This window comes from Centroberyx gerrardi, chromosome 5 (assembly GCF_048128805.1).
Source record: "Centroberyx gerrardi isolate f3 chromosome 5, fCenGer3.hap1.cur.20231027, whole genome shotgun sequence".
NCBI lineage: Eukaryota > Metazoa > Chordata > Actinopteri > Beryciformes > Berycidae > Centroberyx > Centroberyx gerrardi.
In genome coordinates, this window is record NC_136001.1 from 6,706,396 (window position 1) to 6,728,518 (window position 22,123).

Below are 22,123 nucleotides of genomic sequence, written 5' to 3' on the forward strand. Positions count from 1 at the left end.
CCCGTGTTCCCGCTCTCCCCTTTTTCCTCCTGTGAAAAGGAGGCAGGGCGACACAGACCTCACTGCGCTGGAGAGCCCAGCAGACAGTGATATCACTTCCCTGGAACAGACGTTTGAAGTTTGATTGATCCCTCATACCAGTCTTTGGTCAGGGGTTTGTGGTCCAATGTCCACTGTGATGTAGAAAGAACCAAAGAGACACTACGTTCCCCCTCCCTGCACAGACTTCATCCTCAGTCACTTCCACTGTTTGACCTGCCGTTCCTCCGCGTCGACCCACTGCTGAGGTTACAGGTGTCGCAAAGTCTTTCCCCAAGAAGAAGTGAGTTTAATCAAACTTCTCCAACTTCGTTTAAAGTGTAAAGCCACAAGAAAACGGCGTTTCGATGGTGTCTTGCGTCCGCAATTTGACATATTTCTGGTGTCAAATTGTCAAACAGGATGCTGGGGCGGGACATAACCCAGGCAGGGATGGTTCAGAAGTGTTCAAAAGTTCAAAAGGTTTTGGTACACCATTAAGTAACCACTCAAAATACACTGTTGTCCGGGAGTTTAAAATACTTGGAATTTGATATAAAAACACAAGAAAATAAAAATTGTATGCATTTTTTGGCATTTATTGTTAAAAAGTGCATCATGATACAAAGAATTATTTAACAAAATGAAAAAGTCATATTATATATATATATATCATCATGACTTTAAAGGGGCGATAAGTACGATTTTTGCTGCCACATAGCACAAAATTACTATCAATCAATATCAGTGACTCAGTGATTACTTCACCAGATGATGCCTTGCCTTATTCTCAAGCCATTATTATTACAGTATTTAGCGTGGTGATATATCACCTCTTCACTGGATGTTTCTGTTGGATCTCTGCTCTAATTAGCTAGCTTACCCCTCTCATAGTGTGAAAATGTGACTTTATTGTTTGGGTCAACTACAGGACACTGTCAGGGATGGGGGTCTGTGCCAGAGACTTGTGTAGGAAAAGATAAGTTCTAACAATGTTGTTGCAATTCCTACTGGTCGCCAATAGAGGGCGATAAAAGTAATAGATTAGTAATAGATAATGCCCCTTTAATCAGAATCCCAATGACTGCTACTGGAACACCTTATAGAGGCACTCTGGTTAAATATTACAGTGAACTGTTGGGTATGGGGAGGCATGTAGCAACTGATAATGTAATAACTGCTGATAACTTGCCAAAATTTAATAAAATATCCCTTAAATGGATTGAAAATGTAATAAAACCTATTAATGTGATAAACTGCTGGATAACATAATATTACATTGTTACATTAACTGGTGTTTATACTTCATAAGGTTTTTTAACTGATGTTGACAAATAATGTAATAACTCGTGAGAATAAGAAGAATGTAATGACTCAGGTTTACACTATTACACTATTAGTCAATATATTATTATTATATTTTGACTAGTTATTACATTATCAGTTGCTACGAGGCACATTGTGCTGCCTCTGTGCCATGTGAAACTCTGTTTTTACTGAGAGAAAACGTTCTTTGTCCAAGTCCTGTTGCCTTTGGCAGGTAACGCATCATGACTCAGAGTTCTTCAAATGTGGGGCCTCCATTTCCTATAGGCTACACACACACACACACACACACACACACACACACACACACACGAGAAGCCCTACAAACAATCACATCTGCCTGTCTGCCTGTCTGTCTGCCATGACAGCAAGTTCTGTTCCAACCAAATGATGAGAGACAGACTTGAGGATGGATGTCTATGGGTTTTCCATGTTTAGTCAGGCTGAATTCTGCCTCGACATGTACTGTATGTTAGCACCCAACCAGAACATCTTGACATTAGGCATCCTAAGAGGGACTACAGTGTATCTAGCTAGTTTTAGTCGACCATAAAGCCAGTGAGCTCATTTGTACCCAGGCATTCATATTATCTGCTGGGACACCCACCTTTTTGTTCATTTCTATAACTGCCATTAGTTGCCAAACAATTCCTTTAAAGTGGCAATCCGCGAGTTCCTTATTTTCTAAATTTAGTCTCCATCTTTGTTGCTCAGCACTCATTGCTGCGGTGTTTCTGCACTGCTCTTCCCACAGATCACCTGTCAATCAAACAGTGTGGGCGGAGCTTGGGTTTTCTGTTGATGCAGTTTGAGATTCTGTAGGTGGCGCTCTTTTCTTTGTCTGTTCAGCCATGGTGGCTATCACTGCCAGTTCTTCTTCTGTTTATTCCAAACAAACTGGGAATGTGACATGCATCTCACATATAAAAAATATATATATCCAGTGGTATATACTTATGATATTTTCATAGGGACAATAGTGTGTCTATGGTACTCAAGAGTGACTTTAAAGTGACCTCCTCATATTTTATGGTATTTTCCCCCCTATGGTATCACTATACCAGTCCTATAATAATCCTACAGGAGCTTATAGTATGTCTGTGGTACTCACTAATGAGTTTATAGTGACCTTGTCGCCTATGGTATCACTATAATATTCCTATAATATTCCTAGCCTGACTTATAGTTTGCTGAATATATGTGACACAGTATCCTTCCAAAATGTACTACAGGATTACTACAGTCGTTTTTCTTTATGGAGCAGACACATCTCTTGTAATATTCAAAGCTCCACCCCAAATGAGGCTGCAATGATCCCCCTCCTGTCCTTCTTCCCTCCCTCTCTCTCTCTCGTTCTCTTTCTCTTTCTCCCCCTCACTCTCTCCCCCTCTGTGTTGCCTTTCTTTACATTATACCATCCACTCCGGATCAGTACACTGGACCTGTTGGAGTTGAAGGGGGATTCATTCTGCTCACAAAACTTGTGATTAGGACCCAAACCCCCTGAGTCAGGGACGGCACGGATGATGCGTTTTGCGCTCCAGCTGCTCAATGAAAGAAGAGACGCGCAAAAGAAGAGATGGGCACCGTTCCTGGACTTTCACCTCTCCAGTCGCGGGGGAAACGCTGCCACGGCACTGTGCTGGTCGTACCTGTAGTGGTGGCTTTGGTGCAGCTTTGCGCGGCGTTTAACTTGGACACGGAGAAACGCGTCGTCTTCACCGGACCGCGGGGAAGTTACTTCGGCTACTCTGTGGAGTTCTTCAGCAACTCGCCCAGGTAAAGTCTGCATGGATGGAAGTTGTAGTAGCTGGCCTACTCAGTAGAGACTTTATTGTGACCTTATGGTACCTTATGGTATTTATTTTTAATCTCCCATAGTATCACTATATTACCATAGGAACTTACAATGGCTGTGATGCTCAATAATGCGTTTCCAGTGACCTTATGGTACTTTATGGTATCTTTGAATCTCCCATGGTATCACTATAATATTATTCCTACAGGAATTTATAATGTGTCTGTGGTACTCAATAGTAAGTTTATAGTGACCTTATCATACCTTATGGTATTTTATCACTATAATATTCCTATAATCCTCCTAAATGGACTCAAACAGTGAGTTTCTACTATACATTTTGTGGATTTTATCTCCTATCAATACCATAGCCCTATAATATTCCTATAGGAATTTATAGTGTGTTTGTGGTGCTCAATAGTGAGTTTAATGTGACCTTGTCGTACTTTATGGGATCCCTTAATATTCCTGTAGGGAACTGAAGTCCTATCCTATATGATAGTTTAATAGTGACCTTCTAAAATGTATTATAGGTTTACTATAGGTCTTTATAGTAAGGGCTGTTTCATTGCAAATGTTCTATTGAAACATTTTTACAGTCATACAGTGAGAGAATGAGAATGGCCCTGTTTATATTGCATTACTGGTCACTGCATTACATTTCATATTGATGTAGATATTTGGATATAAATGAAAATGAACCTCACATGTACACACACTCTCTCTCTCTCTCTCTCTCTCTCTCTCTCTCTCTCTCTCTCACACACACACACACACACACACAGACACACACACACACACACACACACACACACACACACACACACACACACACACTGTATTACAGCCTGGGGATGATTAGAAACAGACATCCAAATATGAATCTCATAGACACAGGTCTATGGAATTCAGAGTGGAGGGGTTAGACTGCAGCAGAGTAAGGAATATGCTAATCCCCTGCTGAATAGTTACTGAAGGGATACCAAGAGGTTCCCTGCTGTTTTTATTGACAGATGTGTAACTGGTGAGGGAGATAAAGTTAAAGATCAAACATGTTTTTCTTCCTATATAGACACAGCGTGCACCATCACCTGTGTTGGCTGATTGAGAAAACTCCTCTGGGCGCTAATGTGGAACACACACACACAGACACACACACACACACACACACACACACAAGCATAATGCAAAAGTAGGATCATCATCATCATCATCATCATCATCATCATCATCACCACCACAATAGAGGCTTTACAGCTGTATCACAAATCTCCTGGCAACCACAGCTGGTTCCATCATGGAGAATTGGTTGTGCACATAATGGTTAAATATATAACCGGGCCAGAAATAGAGATGCCTGAAAAAGATTGCAATGGTGTGGGTATAGGTTAATCTAATCATGTTCTAAGTAAAGGTGAATAGTGTGACAAGGTGGATTTGTTTCCAAATGTAGGTTACTGTGACACAGTAAATTGTCTTGTCTTTAGCCCTAGTCTCTACTCCAAAACGCTTGAGAAGAGTCAGCTCAGTTAACCTTAACAGCTCTTTTTTGGCTTTGTTGGCTAGCTAACTAGCTGGCAAGCTAATTTAGCAAAGAAGCCAATCTTAAAATGCGACTATTAATCTAGTACTAACTCTAGCTTCAACTAGATACGTTAGCTAGTGCGCAAATCAGATTTAACATCAAGACAGTGATGATTAACTGACCAGATAGCCTAGTATGGCTAGCTAACTAACAAACTGATGTATCTAAACATAAAATCAATGAGATTTAAATGATCAGTTCAATGACCAGTTCCAATCAATATCAGCACAGAAATGAACCATGTCTATTCGGTTCTGTTGAGTTGTTGATTAAAAAAGCAATCAGCTATTCTCAGCCACTGTTGCCCAAGAGCTGAGGACCTCCAACATGGCCGCCAGAGGACCAAGAGACATTTTTAAGAGAAAAATTAGCTTACTGATGCTTGTACGCATTCGCCATCCACTGCTTCACCAAACTACAACATTCAAGACCAGTCTGCTTTACGGCAGTCCCATACACTTCTCATTGCCATGGTATGAACTGTAAACAGTCATGTCATGCATGCAGTCCACAGTAGGGAGCTGACGGTAAAATGTATGTAATGTCATTTCAAACTGGTATTTCATTCAATATGTTTGGTGGCTGTTGTAAATAACAGTTCTGCAGCTGAACCTGAAAGTATGATTGGCAGATTTTCTTTATGATGTGCACACAAAGCATCGATTGGCCAGTGTTGCTGATGCCATGCCTTATACAATGGGTGCTGCCATCTTTAGCATTATGGATTTTCCCATTCAAAACTGTTAAGAGTGCCCCATCTTCTCCATGTTGTACTGTCTCTGGCGTTACGTCACCTGAAAGCCCAATATAGATGGTAATAGGGATCTAGCATAGATCAGCTGTTTTGTTCAACGTTTGATCTGCTCTGTGATAACCTGTTGGAGTCCAGCTTTTAGCAGCCTACTCATTTTGCTCCGATGTTCAGTATAACATCCATGTGAAATACGAAGGTAACATAGCTGCTCTTCTGAAAGGTTAATCTGCTTGAATCTTTGCCATTAAAGTGCAGGTATATGCAATGTAAATACCAGTTATACCTTATCAACCCCGTGTGACTCAATTTCCCCCCTTTAACATCCTCTCAGACGCACAGAGTGTGATGTTGTTAGTTTAGTAAATGTACATATTTTCCTGAGAGGAAATTGGTTAAGTTTCTCTCAGTTTGCTTAACTAAGCTTTGGACGGGCAGAGTGTGTGTTGCTATCAAGATGTTGATCTAGGCCAATTTGTAGGAACCCAGCCCCTCGTACCCCCCTGGTGCTTTTGCTCAGACTGAATAATGGTGCCCTTTGTCCTTCAACTAATTAATGTATTAAATCGCTCACAATCATTGCCACGGTTGAACGTTTTCACGTGAATCTACCGGCTCTTGTTTTGCTGCCTAAGTCATAGTATATGCGGTGGGCAAACAACATTGCGGGAGAAGGATGCTTTCTTGCAGGAGAGAGATGTTTTCTTTCTGCTGTCCGGATTGTTTCTCCTGGTTGTCATGCATTCTGACAATTACTAGACTGTTTAGCTTCAGCGAGTGCGGTTAAGAGTTGCCCCTGTTTCTCTCCATGCCATCTCTGTTTTCACTGTCTCAGCAAACACACCCAGTTTAAGCCAATAAGCCTGGTTTAGGAGAAATTTGTTCACGTTGTTGCTGCATTTCCCCCTGGGTCTAATGTTAACGGTCTGGATCTCGATCGCACTCTCATGTTGAATAACGCCGCCTGAATTCGCCATGAAGTGCAGTACAAATGTCCAGGTGGTTCAGTGAGAGACGTTCAGGATGATAGATTCAAACGACACTAGGTAACTTCACACATTGGCGGCTCCAAATGGCGCCAACAGGTAACTGGGTGAAAAATTTGAACTTCAATACCCAGAAATCCTGTATTGTGACGTGTGTGTAATGTGTGTTTGATGTGACCTCAATCAATGGTGATGGGATGTCCTTCTCTGTTGCAGCCCCACTTTGTCATTTAGCCTGATAAGACGGATGGATTTTCACATAAAAATCCTGCATAGTGCAGCTTCAATGTAAGATTGCACCTTTGAGTGAAACTAACTGACACTAACCGAGTGTTGTGCCAGATATTTCTGGCCACACACATGACCATCATGTTGGAATGTATGATGACACTGAGTGCTGAGTCAGAGTTGGCTCATATAAACATCATATCCTGTTTATATCCTGTTTTTTAACAACCCGGATAAGATCTCATCCCAATTATGAGGAACCTGAATAGGATTAGCAAGGATACTGAAGCTCTCTTGGTTTCCATGGTACTATTCTCTTCATTACAGCATATACAGGGAGATCATATTATACATTGATATTGGTGAATAAGATATGAAGGTGCACATACACAGTTAACCATAGGATGTGACTTGTTTCTGTGTCCATGCAAATGCGTTCAGTGTGGCTCATAAATCATAGCGTAACAATTGCATGTTACATCTTTCAATTTGCCATGCCTCTAAGTCATCCCCCCCACCACCCCCCCACCCCTGGTTTCAGATGTTCATGTTGTTGGGCATTAAATTGTCATTAAGAGTGTGTATAGTAGACTCAAGGGAGATCGCAGGGGATGGTGGGGGGGTTAGAAGTGCGCCTTTGAAAGCGTGCGCCCTGGTTGGCTGAGTGGCTGTGGAGTGACTGGTTTATAAGGAAAGCTAATCCTGCCATGTAAATATTCCTCTCCAGACATTCTGGGGATGGGGTGGGGTGGGGGGACTGTGGAGTCTGTCTGATCTCTGCTAATGTCATCAGTCATCAATGTCTTAAGTCGTGCCATTCCCTCCGGGCCAGGCCTCTTTAGCATGGCTGTCTGAAAACCTTGAAAGGGGAGCTGGCTCGCAATACACACGCATACAAACACATACGCAGATTTTTTTGCATGCACGGAGGCGTACTGTACATATACTCACTGCTACACGCAAACAAATGCACATGCACAGATAGTGTGTCTGCTTATTCATCTCCAGGCCGGCACCCAGTTAAACTGCACAGGAGTAGAAATCCCTCCGTCCACACACACTCGTTTGGCCTCTTGCTCTCTGTCCTACATCATTTTTAACTTTATTAGGAGAGAGGGTTAAACCTGCAATAAGCAATATCAGACCTGTGGAGATTTCATTGAGACATAATGATATAAACCAATATCCACACAGCAGCCAGCTGTGGAACGAAGCTCCTCCCGGCCCATTCAGTAGCTTTTCATTTTTTAAAAAACATTTTTGTTTAAAAACAGCCCCCTCGCATTCCTGAAAAAAATCTTGTAATGGCGGAATCGATGAAGCGAGCAAGTAAACTTGTTAAACTAGTAAACTTGCTACCTGCCACTTCACTTGTCATTGTGGGACTTGTAACCTTCAGCAGGAGAAAGATCTGGCAAAGCGAGACTGGTAAATGGTGACACTTCTCGGCAGGTACTGTTAACTTAGCCGCTAGCAGTTATCCTTCCATTTGTCCCTTGTAGGCCTCTGTAGGCCTTCAGCAGGATGGTCCCAAACGGACCATGTGCCTGCTGTTTCCATCTTTACCATTATCTGTGAGGAAGCTGACACCATTATGGCTTCAATATTGAAGAATTCCCCGCTTGGCGTCAGGCAAAACCAGACAGGGCTCTGGCACCAGGCTCCTCTGGCTACACTGGCTTTAGATTCATACATAAATGGAGAGGAGCACAACATTATTATTATTGCTTAGTCACGCCTTGGCGCTGAGATGGCATAAGATGATGTTAACTGGCATTTGTTGATCGCAGAAAGATGTGAAAACCTTCTGGACTGGAATGCTGGAAATAGAGTGTTTTTCCTACATCTACTACTCTTGTCGCTCTCTCTAATGCTCCCTCTCTCATGCAGCAGTGCTAACCCATATGAAAAAGGACTACAAAAATGTCACAAGACTTTTATGTTCTACCAAACAAATTTTACCTAAAACATATGGAAGTAAATGAAGATATGATATACTTATATGGAATGAAGAAAATTTGCCATATATGACTGGGCTACCAGTAATCTAACAGAGATGACATATAGAAAGGTATAAAAAACATGTAAGATGTGAAAGGTGTTAAATACATGGCACATACGACTAACCCTAACCTATGTAAAAGATGTATAAAGATCTCACAAGATTTTTATGCGATCCATCCAAAACTTTTATTTATATTACATATAAATATTGCAGTAATTGCACATGTAAGGTTCATGCAAGGATTTTTCATAATCTGCAATATATGGATTAGTAACAACTCATTTTACAGAGATTAAGCATTTAAAATGTATAAAAAACGTACAAAAGATGTGTAAGTTGCTACATAGAAAATTGTATTGATTGATTTGAATAAAAGACATGTAAGGCCTTATAAGGTCAAATCATGTCTTATCTCCTGTCTGTTATACAAGGCATAACAGCAGTTCTATCTAAAGAACAAAACATGTACAGCATATATTTCCATAAATGAACTCAGTTTAAACTACAGTTTGACCCATAGGTTTTTGAAGGCTGACTTTTGTTTATGCTGTAACAGCTTATATTTTGTGCTGATGTTCAATATCTTAAAAAAAAAATCCAAAACAGCATTCAATGTTTCTTCCAGATTTGTATACTTGCCAGGCTGTTAAAGCCTCTCAAACAGCATTTAGACCATCATGGGACACTGAAACTCTCCACTCCAGGATGATAATAATAATACATGATTATGCATACTTGTATGGAATGTAATCAAAATGCTATATACAAATCAATTCAGATTCATTGGTTCCCATAGACCACCAGTGCAGAATTGATAAATTCTACAATAAATGTGTAATCAAAGAAACTGCATCACATCCATCACATCAGAGGTGGACGACACTAACTGGACCAGATCTGATTGTTAATAAAAGGTCCATATCGGCCCCATATATTTAACTCTTGTGTGAGCTCATCTTTTTGCATTTTTACACATAAAAAAGAGTCAAAGTAGTATGACTAGTAGTAGTTAGTATTTGTACTATGACAGTAGTATGACCTAATCAGTCTACATACAATCCAATCTCCTCTGAATTTATCAAGTCACTTGACAATTTATCACTGTCTTTTTGAGTTCACACGCAATTTCATCACAGTGTTTTTCAATTCACATTCATTTCCATCACCTCTAAATTTATCAGTTCATTTTTGTTTCTTCCACCCTTCTGGGGCTCGCCTTAAATGATAAATATGGCAATGCTGAATGATAGAAAGTGGTGATAAATGATGAAAATGCCTCAATTGACAGTTTATCACTCATTTGTTCAATTCACATGCATTTTCATCACATCTATTTTTAGCATTTAATTTTTGTTACTTCCACCGCTCATACCAGAGTGGGGGGTCATTTCACTAAATGCTGTGGTGAAGTAACAGTCCCTGCATCTCATCACTTATCTTCCAGTCCCGCCTTAATTGATATAGCCTAATCTCTGCAAGTACCCCATGACTGATACTGACTGACAATATAGCCTATTATTTGGTCAGGGTGAAGGATTTTTGGTTGGTCTCTACTCTCCATTTTAATCTTAAAAACTGTAGGGTCAAGGGTTAGTGTTAGGGTTACGCTACACTTTGTACAGGGAACTGACAGCCGGCACCATGCTGATTCCAGAGAAATTACCCATTCATTTCCCCATTGGCAAGTACAAAACAAATGTCAAAAAATGTAATGTTCTCTTTAACATGCCCTGTGGGCTACAATCATGAACAAGGAGAGAGGATTCTTTTAGATAGAAATCCAGTCAGGCTCACATTTCATCCACTATTATGCAATATAATCTCATGTAATAGCCCATGACTTTTTATCAAATTCAATATGATCATTTTCTAATTTTATAAATGTGATTCAAGCTTCATTCATTAATTCATTCATTCATTCATTCTTAGTTCATTATTTTCTCCCCAGAGCTTTAGGTACATGCAAACATTATTCTGTGAGATTTGTTTAGGACAGTGCTAAATGGAGAAGTTGGCTGAACAGAACACAAGTCAACAAGAAATCCAAGTATCAATACTTGTTTATTTTCTTTGCAGCTTTTCTCTCTAGTTGTCTATTTCAGTGAGACCCTCTCTTCAGATTCCAGTCTCAGGTCTTTCTCTCCTTTCTTGCAGCAGATTCTCTTCCACCAGCTCACGCAGTACCATCGCCATCTCACTGTTAAAGACGAGATGAAATGAAAAATGCCTTTTTAACCCTTTTAGATCACATCCCCGGTCATACTGTGCACCTATTTAACAATATATGCCAAAAAAAATACCAAAAATCAATTTCATTGTATTCTTATATCAAAATTCAATCATGTTTTCTTCCTGTAAAACAAAATATGCCGTGTGCTTACGTAAGCATGCCCGTAACTAATTTCAACCAATAATATCATGACATCCACCCATCAATCAATCTTCAACTTTTAGCGCACAGAGCTAAGAGGCTAAGATTCATTAGTTAGCTAGCTAGCAACAGCACACCCACTTTTCTTGTTCAGTGTGTACTCCTGGCGGTTTAGGGTGGTGAGGTAGAGATCAGCAAAGGCCAAGCTAGTGCATGGTTTGCTCGTCACCATGTTGCCTCTGTAGTGAGCAGACTTCTTAAACTGCTCTACCAGCTTTTCAAACTTGTCATTTCCCCTGCTGGTCTGCATGGACTGTCTCATTTCTTCCTTGTGCCTCTGGGTGATGGCTCGTATCTTCAGGGCCAGTGATTTCTCCCGCTTTCTCTTTTCACATTGTTCTCATGTCGTTCTTATACACGAACGACCTCTTGGCAGACCACAGCCAACATGCCTAGCAAGCAGAAGAGGCTCTTCGGTACGGTACTGAGGGGGAGAGGATGACGCTGTGATTCCCGATCTTGCGAGACCTGGTGTGCGATTCAACATGGCGGCGCCCTGCTGCTGAATTAACAACACTCTACAACAAAAAAAAAAAGCTAAGGACTAATTCTTCCCTTGTTTATTACTCCACAACTGAAAAACTGGAAGACCTGGAACAGTATATTGACGAGTGTTTCGACCAGCTTGGCACAATGGGCAAAAAAGGAAAAAAAGGACCAACAACGAGCTCTACACCTTCTGCCAAACGCCCTCGTTCACCCGACTCATTCACGGACTCACCCACCCAGACAGAAACTTCCAACTGCTCCACTGAGGTTAGTGACACACTCATATCCATAGACCATAAACTGTCGGCTCTGGATGCAAGGATTTCCCTCATTGAACTGCTACACAAAGAATTTCAGGGGTTAAAACACAGCTTGGAGTTCACCCATGACCAGATCCTCACCTTAACCAAAGAGAACAAACAGTTAAAAAAATCCAAACTCTCACTGATGAAATAGCGGCCGTAACCAGAGACAACAAACAAATGAAAGAAACAGTACTAGATTTACAAGCGCGCTCAATGCGAGACAACCTCATTTTTTCCGGTATCCCAGAGCCCTCGGATCACTCGTCCTCCTATCCCGAGAAGGCTCTGGAAGACTTCTTAACCACTCAACTCAAGATCCCATCAGACAAAGTCAACCAAATTTCATTCCACCATCTCGACGCCGTAAAAAGGGACCGCAAACAACCGAGACCGATAATCGCCAAATTTGAACACTATAAGCACAAAGAACTGGTTAAAAAACAAGGGAAGGAACTGAGAGGAACCAATTTTGGTATGAACGATCAGTTTCCTCGGGAAATTTTGGAGAGACGCAAAACTCTCTTCCCTATAAGGAAGCAGTTCCTTGAAAAAAAAAGGAAAGCTGTCATCTCGGTTGACAAACTGTACGTTGATGGACAACTCTTCCGCGACAATGAACTGACTCCTTGGCTATTCTAATGCAACTGTGCAACCTGTCACAAGAAACATATAAATAAACAGCCCACACCATAGTCTCCAAGTGCTCCTCAAGCCACTGCCTTGTTTTGCTTGTCAGTGAACGACGCAGTAATCATGCCTATATGTTTCACGTTTCCACTCTCTTCTTGTTGTATGTTACATGTTTCCCCTTTTCTTTTGTTATATGTTACATGTCTCCCCCTTGTTAACCCCCACCCCTCCACACACATGCACACCCTCTCAATCACGCACACACACACACACACACACCCCAATATCCATCCTTTCAATTCTTCACTATTACCATATATACATACATTTGTGTTAATTAGTCATGTCATCAATCAAATTTGTTAGCTGGAACATTTGTGGCATTGGAAATCAGGCAAAAAAAATTAAAGTTATGAACCACCTCACCAAAATGCAAGTGGATATATGTCTATTACAAGAAACTCATTTAACTGACTCAAGAAGCACAGTTTTAAAATCATCTCAATTCCCCCACATCTTCCTAGCCAATTACAATTCAAGGCAAAGAGGAGTTGCTATTTTGATTAATAATAAAATTCAATTCACCCATAACACTACAATCTCAGATTCAGAAGGACGATTTGTCATTATTAATATCTCTGTTCACATCAATCTGTTTACAATTGCTAATCTATATGGCCCCAATAAAGATGACCCATCCTTCTTTCACAAACTCTTCTCTCTACTCAATAACCTCCCTAGCTCAGAATTAATCATAGGAGGTGACTTTAACTCTGTGCTCGACCCGTTAATAGATAGATCAGGTACTGCAGGTAATATTAGATCTTGGCAATCCACAGTAGTTTTAAAGCAGTATATGGAGGACTACGGCCTTGGCGATAGTTGGCGGTTAAACCACCCAGGTGAAAGAGAATACTCCTACTTCTCTCAAGTTCATCATTCATCTTCCAGAATTGATTTTTTTTTAACTAGCAATTCCCTCCACTCAGATATTTCAGAAACACAAATCTATTCGAGCACTATAAGTGATCATGCACCAGTTTCATTTAAGCTCAACAGAAAACTCCAACAGAAATCAACCACCAGATGGAGGTTTAACACATCTCTGCTAAAGGACCAAGATTTTGACAGTTTCTTAAAGAGAGAGTGGACATCCTTCATGGAAATAAATGATTCTCCGAACACCTCTCCAATACTCCTCTGGGAAACTGGCAAAGCTGTATTAAGGGGCAGGATCATTTCATACTCATCCTATAAAAAGAAGAAAGACATAGACAAGACTGTGAATTAAGAAAATATAAATTGGAACTGAATGACCTCATAAACAAAAAAAACGAGTTTCTTATAGAGAGGCTCAGACACAACAAATTTCAATATAATAACAAATCAAGTAAATACCTGGCAAATCTAATTAAACAAAACAAAGAAAAAGCAACCATTACAGTTATTAAGGACTCAGCAGGGAAGCCTCTCCATGGTTCTACAGATATAAATGACGTATTTAGGAACTTCTACAAAAAATTGTACACCTCAGATCATAACCCAAATAGTGATGACATCCATAAATTCCTTAGTTCTATAAACCTACCACACCTCACACAAGAACAAGTTAATACTCTAGAGGAACCCTTATCCCCTGAAGAATTTTACAGTGCACTCAATGGCATGCCCAATAACAAAGCACCTGGACCGGATGGCTTCCCTGCTGAGTTCTACAAACATTTCTGGACAACCATTTCCCCATTGTTCATAAGAATGATAGCAGAACTCACCATCACCTCCAAAATACCTCCAGCTATGAATACAGCAATGATCACCCTACTCTTGAAACCTAACAAAGATCCCACTCATCCAGCGAATTATCGTCCACTATCCCTTATCAATACAGACATAAAAATTATAAGTAAGACCTTAGCATCCAGAATTGAAGGAGTCATCTCATTTCTCATACATCCCGATCAGACAGGTTTTATTAAAGGAAGACAGTCATCTATCAACACTCGCAAACTATTCAACTTAATGCAGCTTTCAAATCACCAAAAATCTAACACCTTGATTTTATCACTTGATGCAGAAAAAGCATTTGACAAAGTTAATTGGAAATTCTTATTTGCAACCTTACAAAAATTCGGGTTCGGAGAATCATTTATTAATTGGATAAGGGCACTATACACATCACCAACGGCCACAGTCACTACCAACGGGTTGATTTCACAAAATTTCACTCTACACAACGGGACCAGGCAAGGATGTCCTCTCTCTCCATCCCTCTTTGCTATATTCATTGAACCTCTAGCAGCTGCAATACGGCAAAATGGTAACATCAAAGGTATTCAGACATCCACTACAGAGCACAAAATTATTCTTTACGCAGATGATGTGTTATTACTCCTTCAGGACCCTCACTCATCCCTGCAAGAATCCTTTATGGTTATAAAATCTTTCTCAGAACTCTCCAGCTACTCAGTGAATTGGTCAAAATCCACCATCTTACCACTCGGTATGGATGAGAGGGATGTGGCAGCCCTGGCATCACCTTATCACCTCCCCACAGGCAATATTAAATATTTAGGCATCAATATATCTACCAAGCTGTCAGAGTTGTTCAACTTAAATTTCACACCACTACTCAAATCAATACAAGATGACTTAAATCGCTGGACCAACCTACCTATTTCCCTTTCTGGAAGAATAGCAACAATTAAAATGTCAATCCTACCAAAAATCAACTATCTATTTTCAATGATCCCCGTTTTCCCCAACACTTCCTGGTTTAAATCCCTCAACTCGACTATCTCAAAATTTTACTGGAAAAACAAAACTCCGCGGATAAAACTCTCAACTTTACAAAAACCAAAATCCCAGGGGGGATTAGAAGCCCCAAACTTTGAATTATATCACCTGGCCAATCAGCTCAAATATCTTATAAAATGGCTCAACCCCCCCAAACTTGATTCTTTCTGGTTAGAAACTGAACAGGCATTATGCAACGGCATACATTTATCAGACCTCCCATTTATCAGCCAAACCATCAAGCAACATTACTGTTTTCAAAACATAACCATTGCTTCAACTCTGTCAGCTTGGTGGAAAGCACTTCAAATCACGAACTCCACAGTTGTACCATCCCTCCGCACACCAATCTGGAACAACCCAGACTTCTCTATCAATAAAAAAACATTAAATTTCACTGCCTGGAAGGATAAAGGAATTACACATCTTCACCATGTCATTCAAGATAGTACCTTCGTTAATTTTCAACATCTAATCTAGAAGTTCGGCATTGGGAATTCACAGTTTCTGGAGTACCTGCAATTAAAATCAACCATCCTATCAAAACTCAATAGAACTCTCAGCAGTCTAATTCATCCAATTCCAATAGAGAAAATATTAAACCTCTCAGGCCCAAAGAAAATCCTATCAAGAATTTACATAATTCTCAGCAGCTCAGACACCTCAATATCTCTCCCAGTCTCCAAGTGGGAACAAGACCTCTCCATTAGTACCAATGCCGACTTCTGGACCCAAATCTGCAAAAATAACTTCAACAAGAGCAATAACACGAACTTACAACTCATACAGTATAAGGTTATTCATAGAATACACTACACTGGTGAGAAATTACACAAAATGGGATTTAATGAATCAGACAGATGCACACACTGTTCACAAAACACAGCTGACACTTACTTGCATGCCACCTGGCATTGCTCACCAATCAGGCACTTTTGGCTCCAAGTTACAGATCAATTATCTCACGTACTGGACTGCCACATCCCTTTATCCCCGGAGGTCTGCATCTTAGGCGACCTATCAGCTTTACAATTATGCAGCACTGCTTCTAGTGTTCTCCTCACAGCCCTAACTATCGCCAAGAAGTCTATCTTTTTAAACTGGAAATCAAAAAATAACCTAAACATCTCGCAGTGGAAGAATCTTCTAATAGACCATATATCCCTGGAAAAAATGTCTGCCTCCCTCAACCATAAAACAGCTGATTTCAATAAAACCTGGTCCACAGTCATCAATAAATTAACCTCCGCTACTGCCTGATCTCCAATCCACAATGCAATGATTCCTATAATTTTTTTTTTTTTTTTTCCTAATCTGACATACATTTGCACACTTACAGGTATCACACACATACACCCAACAAACATACACCCCCCCCTCCCCCCACTAGCTCCCTCTAATCTATCCCTCCCTCCTGCGAACCATCATTATTCATTTTATGTGTACTTACTACTTAATTATAATACTTATATGTACTTATATATATTTAGATATTCTTTTCATTTCTAATCAAATATATTGTTATTATGGTTAGTATTAATAATGTTGTTGTTATTATTGTTGTCATTACTACTATCATAATCATCAAGTTCTTTGTTTTTTTTTAAATTTTATTTTATTTTATTTATTTATTTATTTTTTTTGCCCTTTTTTTTTTTTTTTTTTTCTCGATTATTTTCTTTTCGATGCTACCAGTGATGTTATTACTATTATAATTATTGTTGTTACTATTATTGTTATCATTGTTAGTATTATTATTATTATTATTGCTGTTATTATTATTATTATCATTGTCGTTATTATTGTGTATATGTATGTATATGTGTATATATGCATATATATATATATGTATATGTGTGCGTATGTATGTATATGTATATATATTATTATTATTATTATTATTATTATTATTATTATTATTATGTTATTTTATTTATTTATTTATTTATTTATTTATTTATTTATTTTTTAATTTTACTAATGTTATTATTACAGTCATATTATCTTCATGAGACATCTGTCACCCACAATCAAACATTGCATTTTCACACACACCCACCTACACACACACACACTTATCTTTTGTTTTTCTTTTGCTTTGTTTTATTATTCATTCTTTACATTAAAATAGTGTTGTTGCTCTTCCTTTTTTATTTATTTATTTATTTATTTTTTTCCTCTTCTTTTTCTTTTCTCCTCTTTTACACTTACATACTACTTATTGATTTATAGAATTGTTATTATTATTATTATCATTATTATTTATTTATTTATTTTTTCTTCAGTTGCTGTAATTGTGATAATGACATTATTACTGTCAAACAATAGCGATGGGGTGTGGGGCCTGGCTGGGTTGGCTGGGGGGGGGCGGGCGGCGGCTCCCGGGGCCTACCTCCCTCCCTCTTAAGGGAAAAAAAAAAACACAAAAAAAAACAAAAACAAATAAACAATCAAAGAAAACAAAGAATGTCACTCCTCAGCGGACAGACTCCCTGCCAAACGGTCTGGGAGTGGTCCAAGGCAGGACAAGGCACAAAACCTGCAATGGGCCAGCGCCCTCCTCTGGGCCTGGGCGTGGCTCAAAGCAAGATCTCCCCAAAACTAAAAACTTAAACTAAACTAACAAAAAGGAAGAAAGAGGGAAAAAGGAAAGAAAAAAGGAAAAAAAAAAAGAGGGAGGGGGTTTGGGTCCCTCCCTGACCCGCACCACCTGTCTCCCGCCGGGGCTTCCGGTTGTGTTGCTGGAGGGCTGGGTGGGGGGCCTCTCGCTCGCCTTTCCGGTGCCTCGGTCTGGCCTCTCTCCTCATTGCCGTATAAATGTAATGTTAATTATTAATGGTCATTATTATATTATATTATATTATATTGTATTGTATATAATGATGATAGTGATAGTAATATTATATTATTATCATATTATTTTATTATTGTTATTATAATGATATTGCTGTTACATCATATATTTATTTTCACTATAACATCAACATTACCTCTTTTTCTCTCTCTCCGCCACACATGCCACACTCCTTGCTTCACATGCCAACCTGTAATCTCCGCCCCCGGACTCTTATCATATCATCACATACATCATAACTGCTTTATGTTATTGTCTGTATGTCTGTCCATTATGTCTGTCTTGTTTATCTTCTATGTCACTCTTTTTGTTTGTAATGCTATTTCACCAATAAAAAAAAAAAAAAGAAGTGGCCAATAATGATGACGACTATGGTGAAAATTAGGCTCCAGCCCATTCCCAGGTCGTCCAGGGCTTTCTGAATCTCTGTCCAGCCGTCCAAGGTCACCAAGCGGAAAACTGTCAGGAGGGCAGAGCCTAGGTTTCCCCATCGCTCAGGATCTCCAGTGTCAGGGTCTCCAAAACAGCAACATCCAGTCAGGGCGAAGATGAACATGAACGCAAACATTTGGCCTGCGATACAGCTCACTTTCTTCACGGTGTTGAACAGAGTTTCCAGCCAGAACTGGAGGCCTGGGAAGAAGGAGACTGTTTCCAGCAGGCATACACAGCGACATTCCCGAATAAAACCAAGGGACCCATCAGCGCTGAACAGTCCTGTGCTGGATAACATGGGCAGGAAGGACCCAACCAGGACGACGACATCAAAGACGTTGTACCCGTTCTTCCAGTACTGTATGGGTTCCAATGGTGAAAGTGGCTTATGTTGCCATTATAATGCTAATATCCTTTTATCAAAACCAAACATGTGGCATTTGTGTAGCTTTTAGATAAAAATAGGTAATCTATGTGAGATAATCATGTTTTCAATCATAAAGATTATCTTCTGGAAGTATTTTGATGGTGCATTTACTTTGCTGAAACTATGAATCCTTTCTTCAAGAAGACTTAATAATTCTCAGATTTCTTTGCTTTCCTCTGATTTTGTTCTTATCTGAGCTTCAGATTCAGTAGCGCTGTCGTCTCTCTGCTCCCTGGGGTGTGATATACACAGAGGCCGACCTAACAGTAGCCTCCATGACCGACTGCTACTGATGATGATAGGGAATTTAGGAAATATGGTTGGTGAGGTAATAGCTGCAAACTGCACACACACCCTGACGCTGACACACCCACAAAAACAGGAACATTGAGGACACTTTGGTACTACTTGATGTTTCTTCCACAGCGTTTTTGTAACTGGCTCTTTCAACTGACTGACCACGTCTGGTTTCCTCTCCCCCAGGATTTCAACTCCTACTAACAAATCCAGGGCATACATGTAGGACAATTAATAGGGATAAGGTGCCTGACCCTGTCCAACCAGTGCCCCCTTTTAACATGAATGAAATCAAATATTTCTGAGGCCAGATATTTCATACTGAGCTTCATGAGTTGTAGGTATGGCAAAATGTGATTTTCAGAGTATAATACAACTTTAAAGGTCCCATATGGTGTAAAATAGGATTCCCCTTGCCTCTTTGATTATAAAGGAGTTGGATGTGCTGTCTAAACATGGTGAAAGTATCAAAATGCACGGTTGCCAACTAAATCCACACAATCCATATTAGAAAAGCGAGCCTCTAAACAAGCTGGTTTGCTCATTATCATTTTTGTAAGAAATAATAGACTAACAAAGTGTTTTTTTCAAAGCGGTTGAGCGGTTGCTATTGTTTATTACCGGAGAGTTTTCCCTACCTGTAGCTGCCGGGCCGCGGTGTCTCACGTTTCACTCTTGAAACGGTTAGCCAATCAGAACAGAGGGGTCGTTAATATTAATGAGCCTTAAAGACACAGCGACAGAAACAGCCTGTTCTTGGTAAGGCTCAGAGAGATGCTGGAAAATGAACGTGTAAAAATGGATTGAGAGTGTTTTTGGTGACACCACACACACAGCTTTGAATGGACCTCAAGACATAAAATTAAACACTGGAAAGTGGAGAATATGGGAAGCAAGAAGCTCTCAAAATTTTGAGAGCTTCTTGCTTCTTTAATGTGATGCATTTCCTGTTGAAACAGGATATTGGGGCGGGACATAACGCAAGGAGGGTTCATTCAAAAGTGTAAGCCAGTGGGATATCAGTTAGGGAGAGAAAGGCAGATCCATTTGATGGAAGGAGCGGAGGGGCGGGACTGTTCAAAAATCTGTGATGGTTTTATTGGTTGTAATTTTTATGTATGCCTCCTGGTACACAAAGTCACCACCAAAGATTTTCCATTTTCCATGAAGTAAAAATGAGATTTGACATATAAATACAATAAAATAACATTTTTGTCTTAAAGTAGGTGTATGGTATGGTAACTTGAATGAGCTAAATAGACAAAAAAGTCTTGCGCTAAGATCAAAATGGATCTTTCTTGCTAAATTGAGGTTTTCTTAGATTCGGTTCTTCACCACTATGTAAGACTTTTTCTTTTCTTCTCTCTAGTGTCAGTATTTTGATTGGCGCCCCTAAAGCCAACACCAGCCAACCCAACATCACTGAAGGAGGAGCTGTCTACTTGTGCCCCTGGAGCCAAACCAACTGCAGCATTATCAACTTTGACGAGCAAGGTAGGGCGTCTCGTTTAAATCGGCCGTCACTTGAACGTCTGGCTCTTCCTGAGGACGCCGCACAGATTCAGAATGCCAACAGAAAGAAGTCAAAGCGTAAGGGAGAGTATTTCTCCCGCGTCGTCGCGCTGCTACTTGGTAAATCATAGCGCGCTAGGATGTAAAAATGTCACTTTTCCCCCAACTGCCCTGTTAAACGGTTGGGACTTGACTGTGTAGTTAACTTTAAGCTGTCTCTAACCAGCCATAAAAGTGGCTGAGAGAAGCTACAGGTAGCATCACTGTGCCTTTGACCCTGAGGTCAGCCGTGCGACTCCCTGCCAGCTTGCAGCCTAATCCAACGCTGCTCTGTCTTGATTGAAACCGGCCTTTGATGTTTCTCCTGTGTTTTAATGTTGGCTGAGTCTCCCCCCTCCCACTCCACCCCTCTGTGTAAGGCCTCCATTTTGGGGCAGTGTTTCCACAGAGCCTTGATTTCCTGCTGGACTCCGGCCCAGTGTTGCGAGCGCTCCTTAATTAGAGGCAAAGTCATTACGGGGACAAGGACCCCCGAGGACCCGGGCTGCCCCCCCCCCCCGGCTCTGCCAGAGCGTAATCGCTGCTCCATCAGATATACAGGAAGTGATAAGGACCACCGTTTGAGGATCAGAGGGCCGGACTTTATCGTAGGCTCGCACACACTGATATCGGCTGGTGTATACAGATTCTGAGGGCTAGGCAACTGTGCACACTTCATATGCGTACATAAATACACACCTATGAACTGTTTACAAACACAAACTGCCTGCAGACAGCCGGTGAAACTTGATACAGCACAGACACAGGCATGCAAAACCACACACACATGCTCACACACACACACACACACACACACACACACACACACAAACAAATACAGCCCCACACACAGCCCCAGGCTTTTCCACTCAGTGTGCTTGTAGTCTTGCATTTCCCGTACAGAGTTCAGGCTGCATGGTGTGTTTGAGGACACAGTCCAGGCACCGTTAGCCAGGCAGGGACATTAAACTGTGGCCAGGAGAGTTTAACGTCACCGCTCAGCTACAAACAGCAGGCACATGCATCAGAACCATACCACAATCACGTTCACCCATGTAAAGAGACAGTTTTAGATTTGACTTTGGCTGGCATGCCTTGCTATGGAAGAACTACTTGTAAAGAATGGAACACTTCTTAATTTAATGAGGCACGTTGAAGATATCAGGTTTTGTCTCCACCCATCGTACTGTTCAATGATACAATATTGATTTTTT

The 22,123-nt window shown here is 40.4% G+C and overlaps 1 protein-coding gene across 1 annotated transcript in view; it reads left to right on the top strand.

Annotated features, from left to right (window-relative positions):
* Positions 1–2,761: 2,761 nt before the first annotated feature.
* LOC139927819 (integrin alpha-5-like) overlaps positions 2,762–22,123 on the top strand; it is a 47,915-nt gene continuing 28,553 nt past the window's right edge. Inside the window, exons 1-2 of the mRNA XM_071920107.2 lie at positions 2,762–3,123; positions 20,728–20,852. Coding sequence (XP_071776208.2) covers positions 2,924–3,123; positions 20,728–20,852 — 325 coding nt within the window. The 5' untranslated portion in view covers positions 2,762–2,923. The remainder of the gene's footprint in view (positions 3,124–20,727; positions 20,853–22,123) is intronic.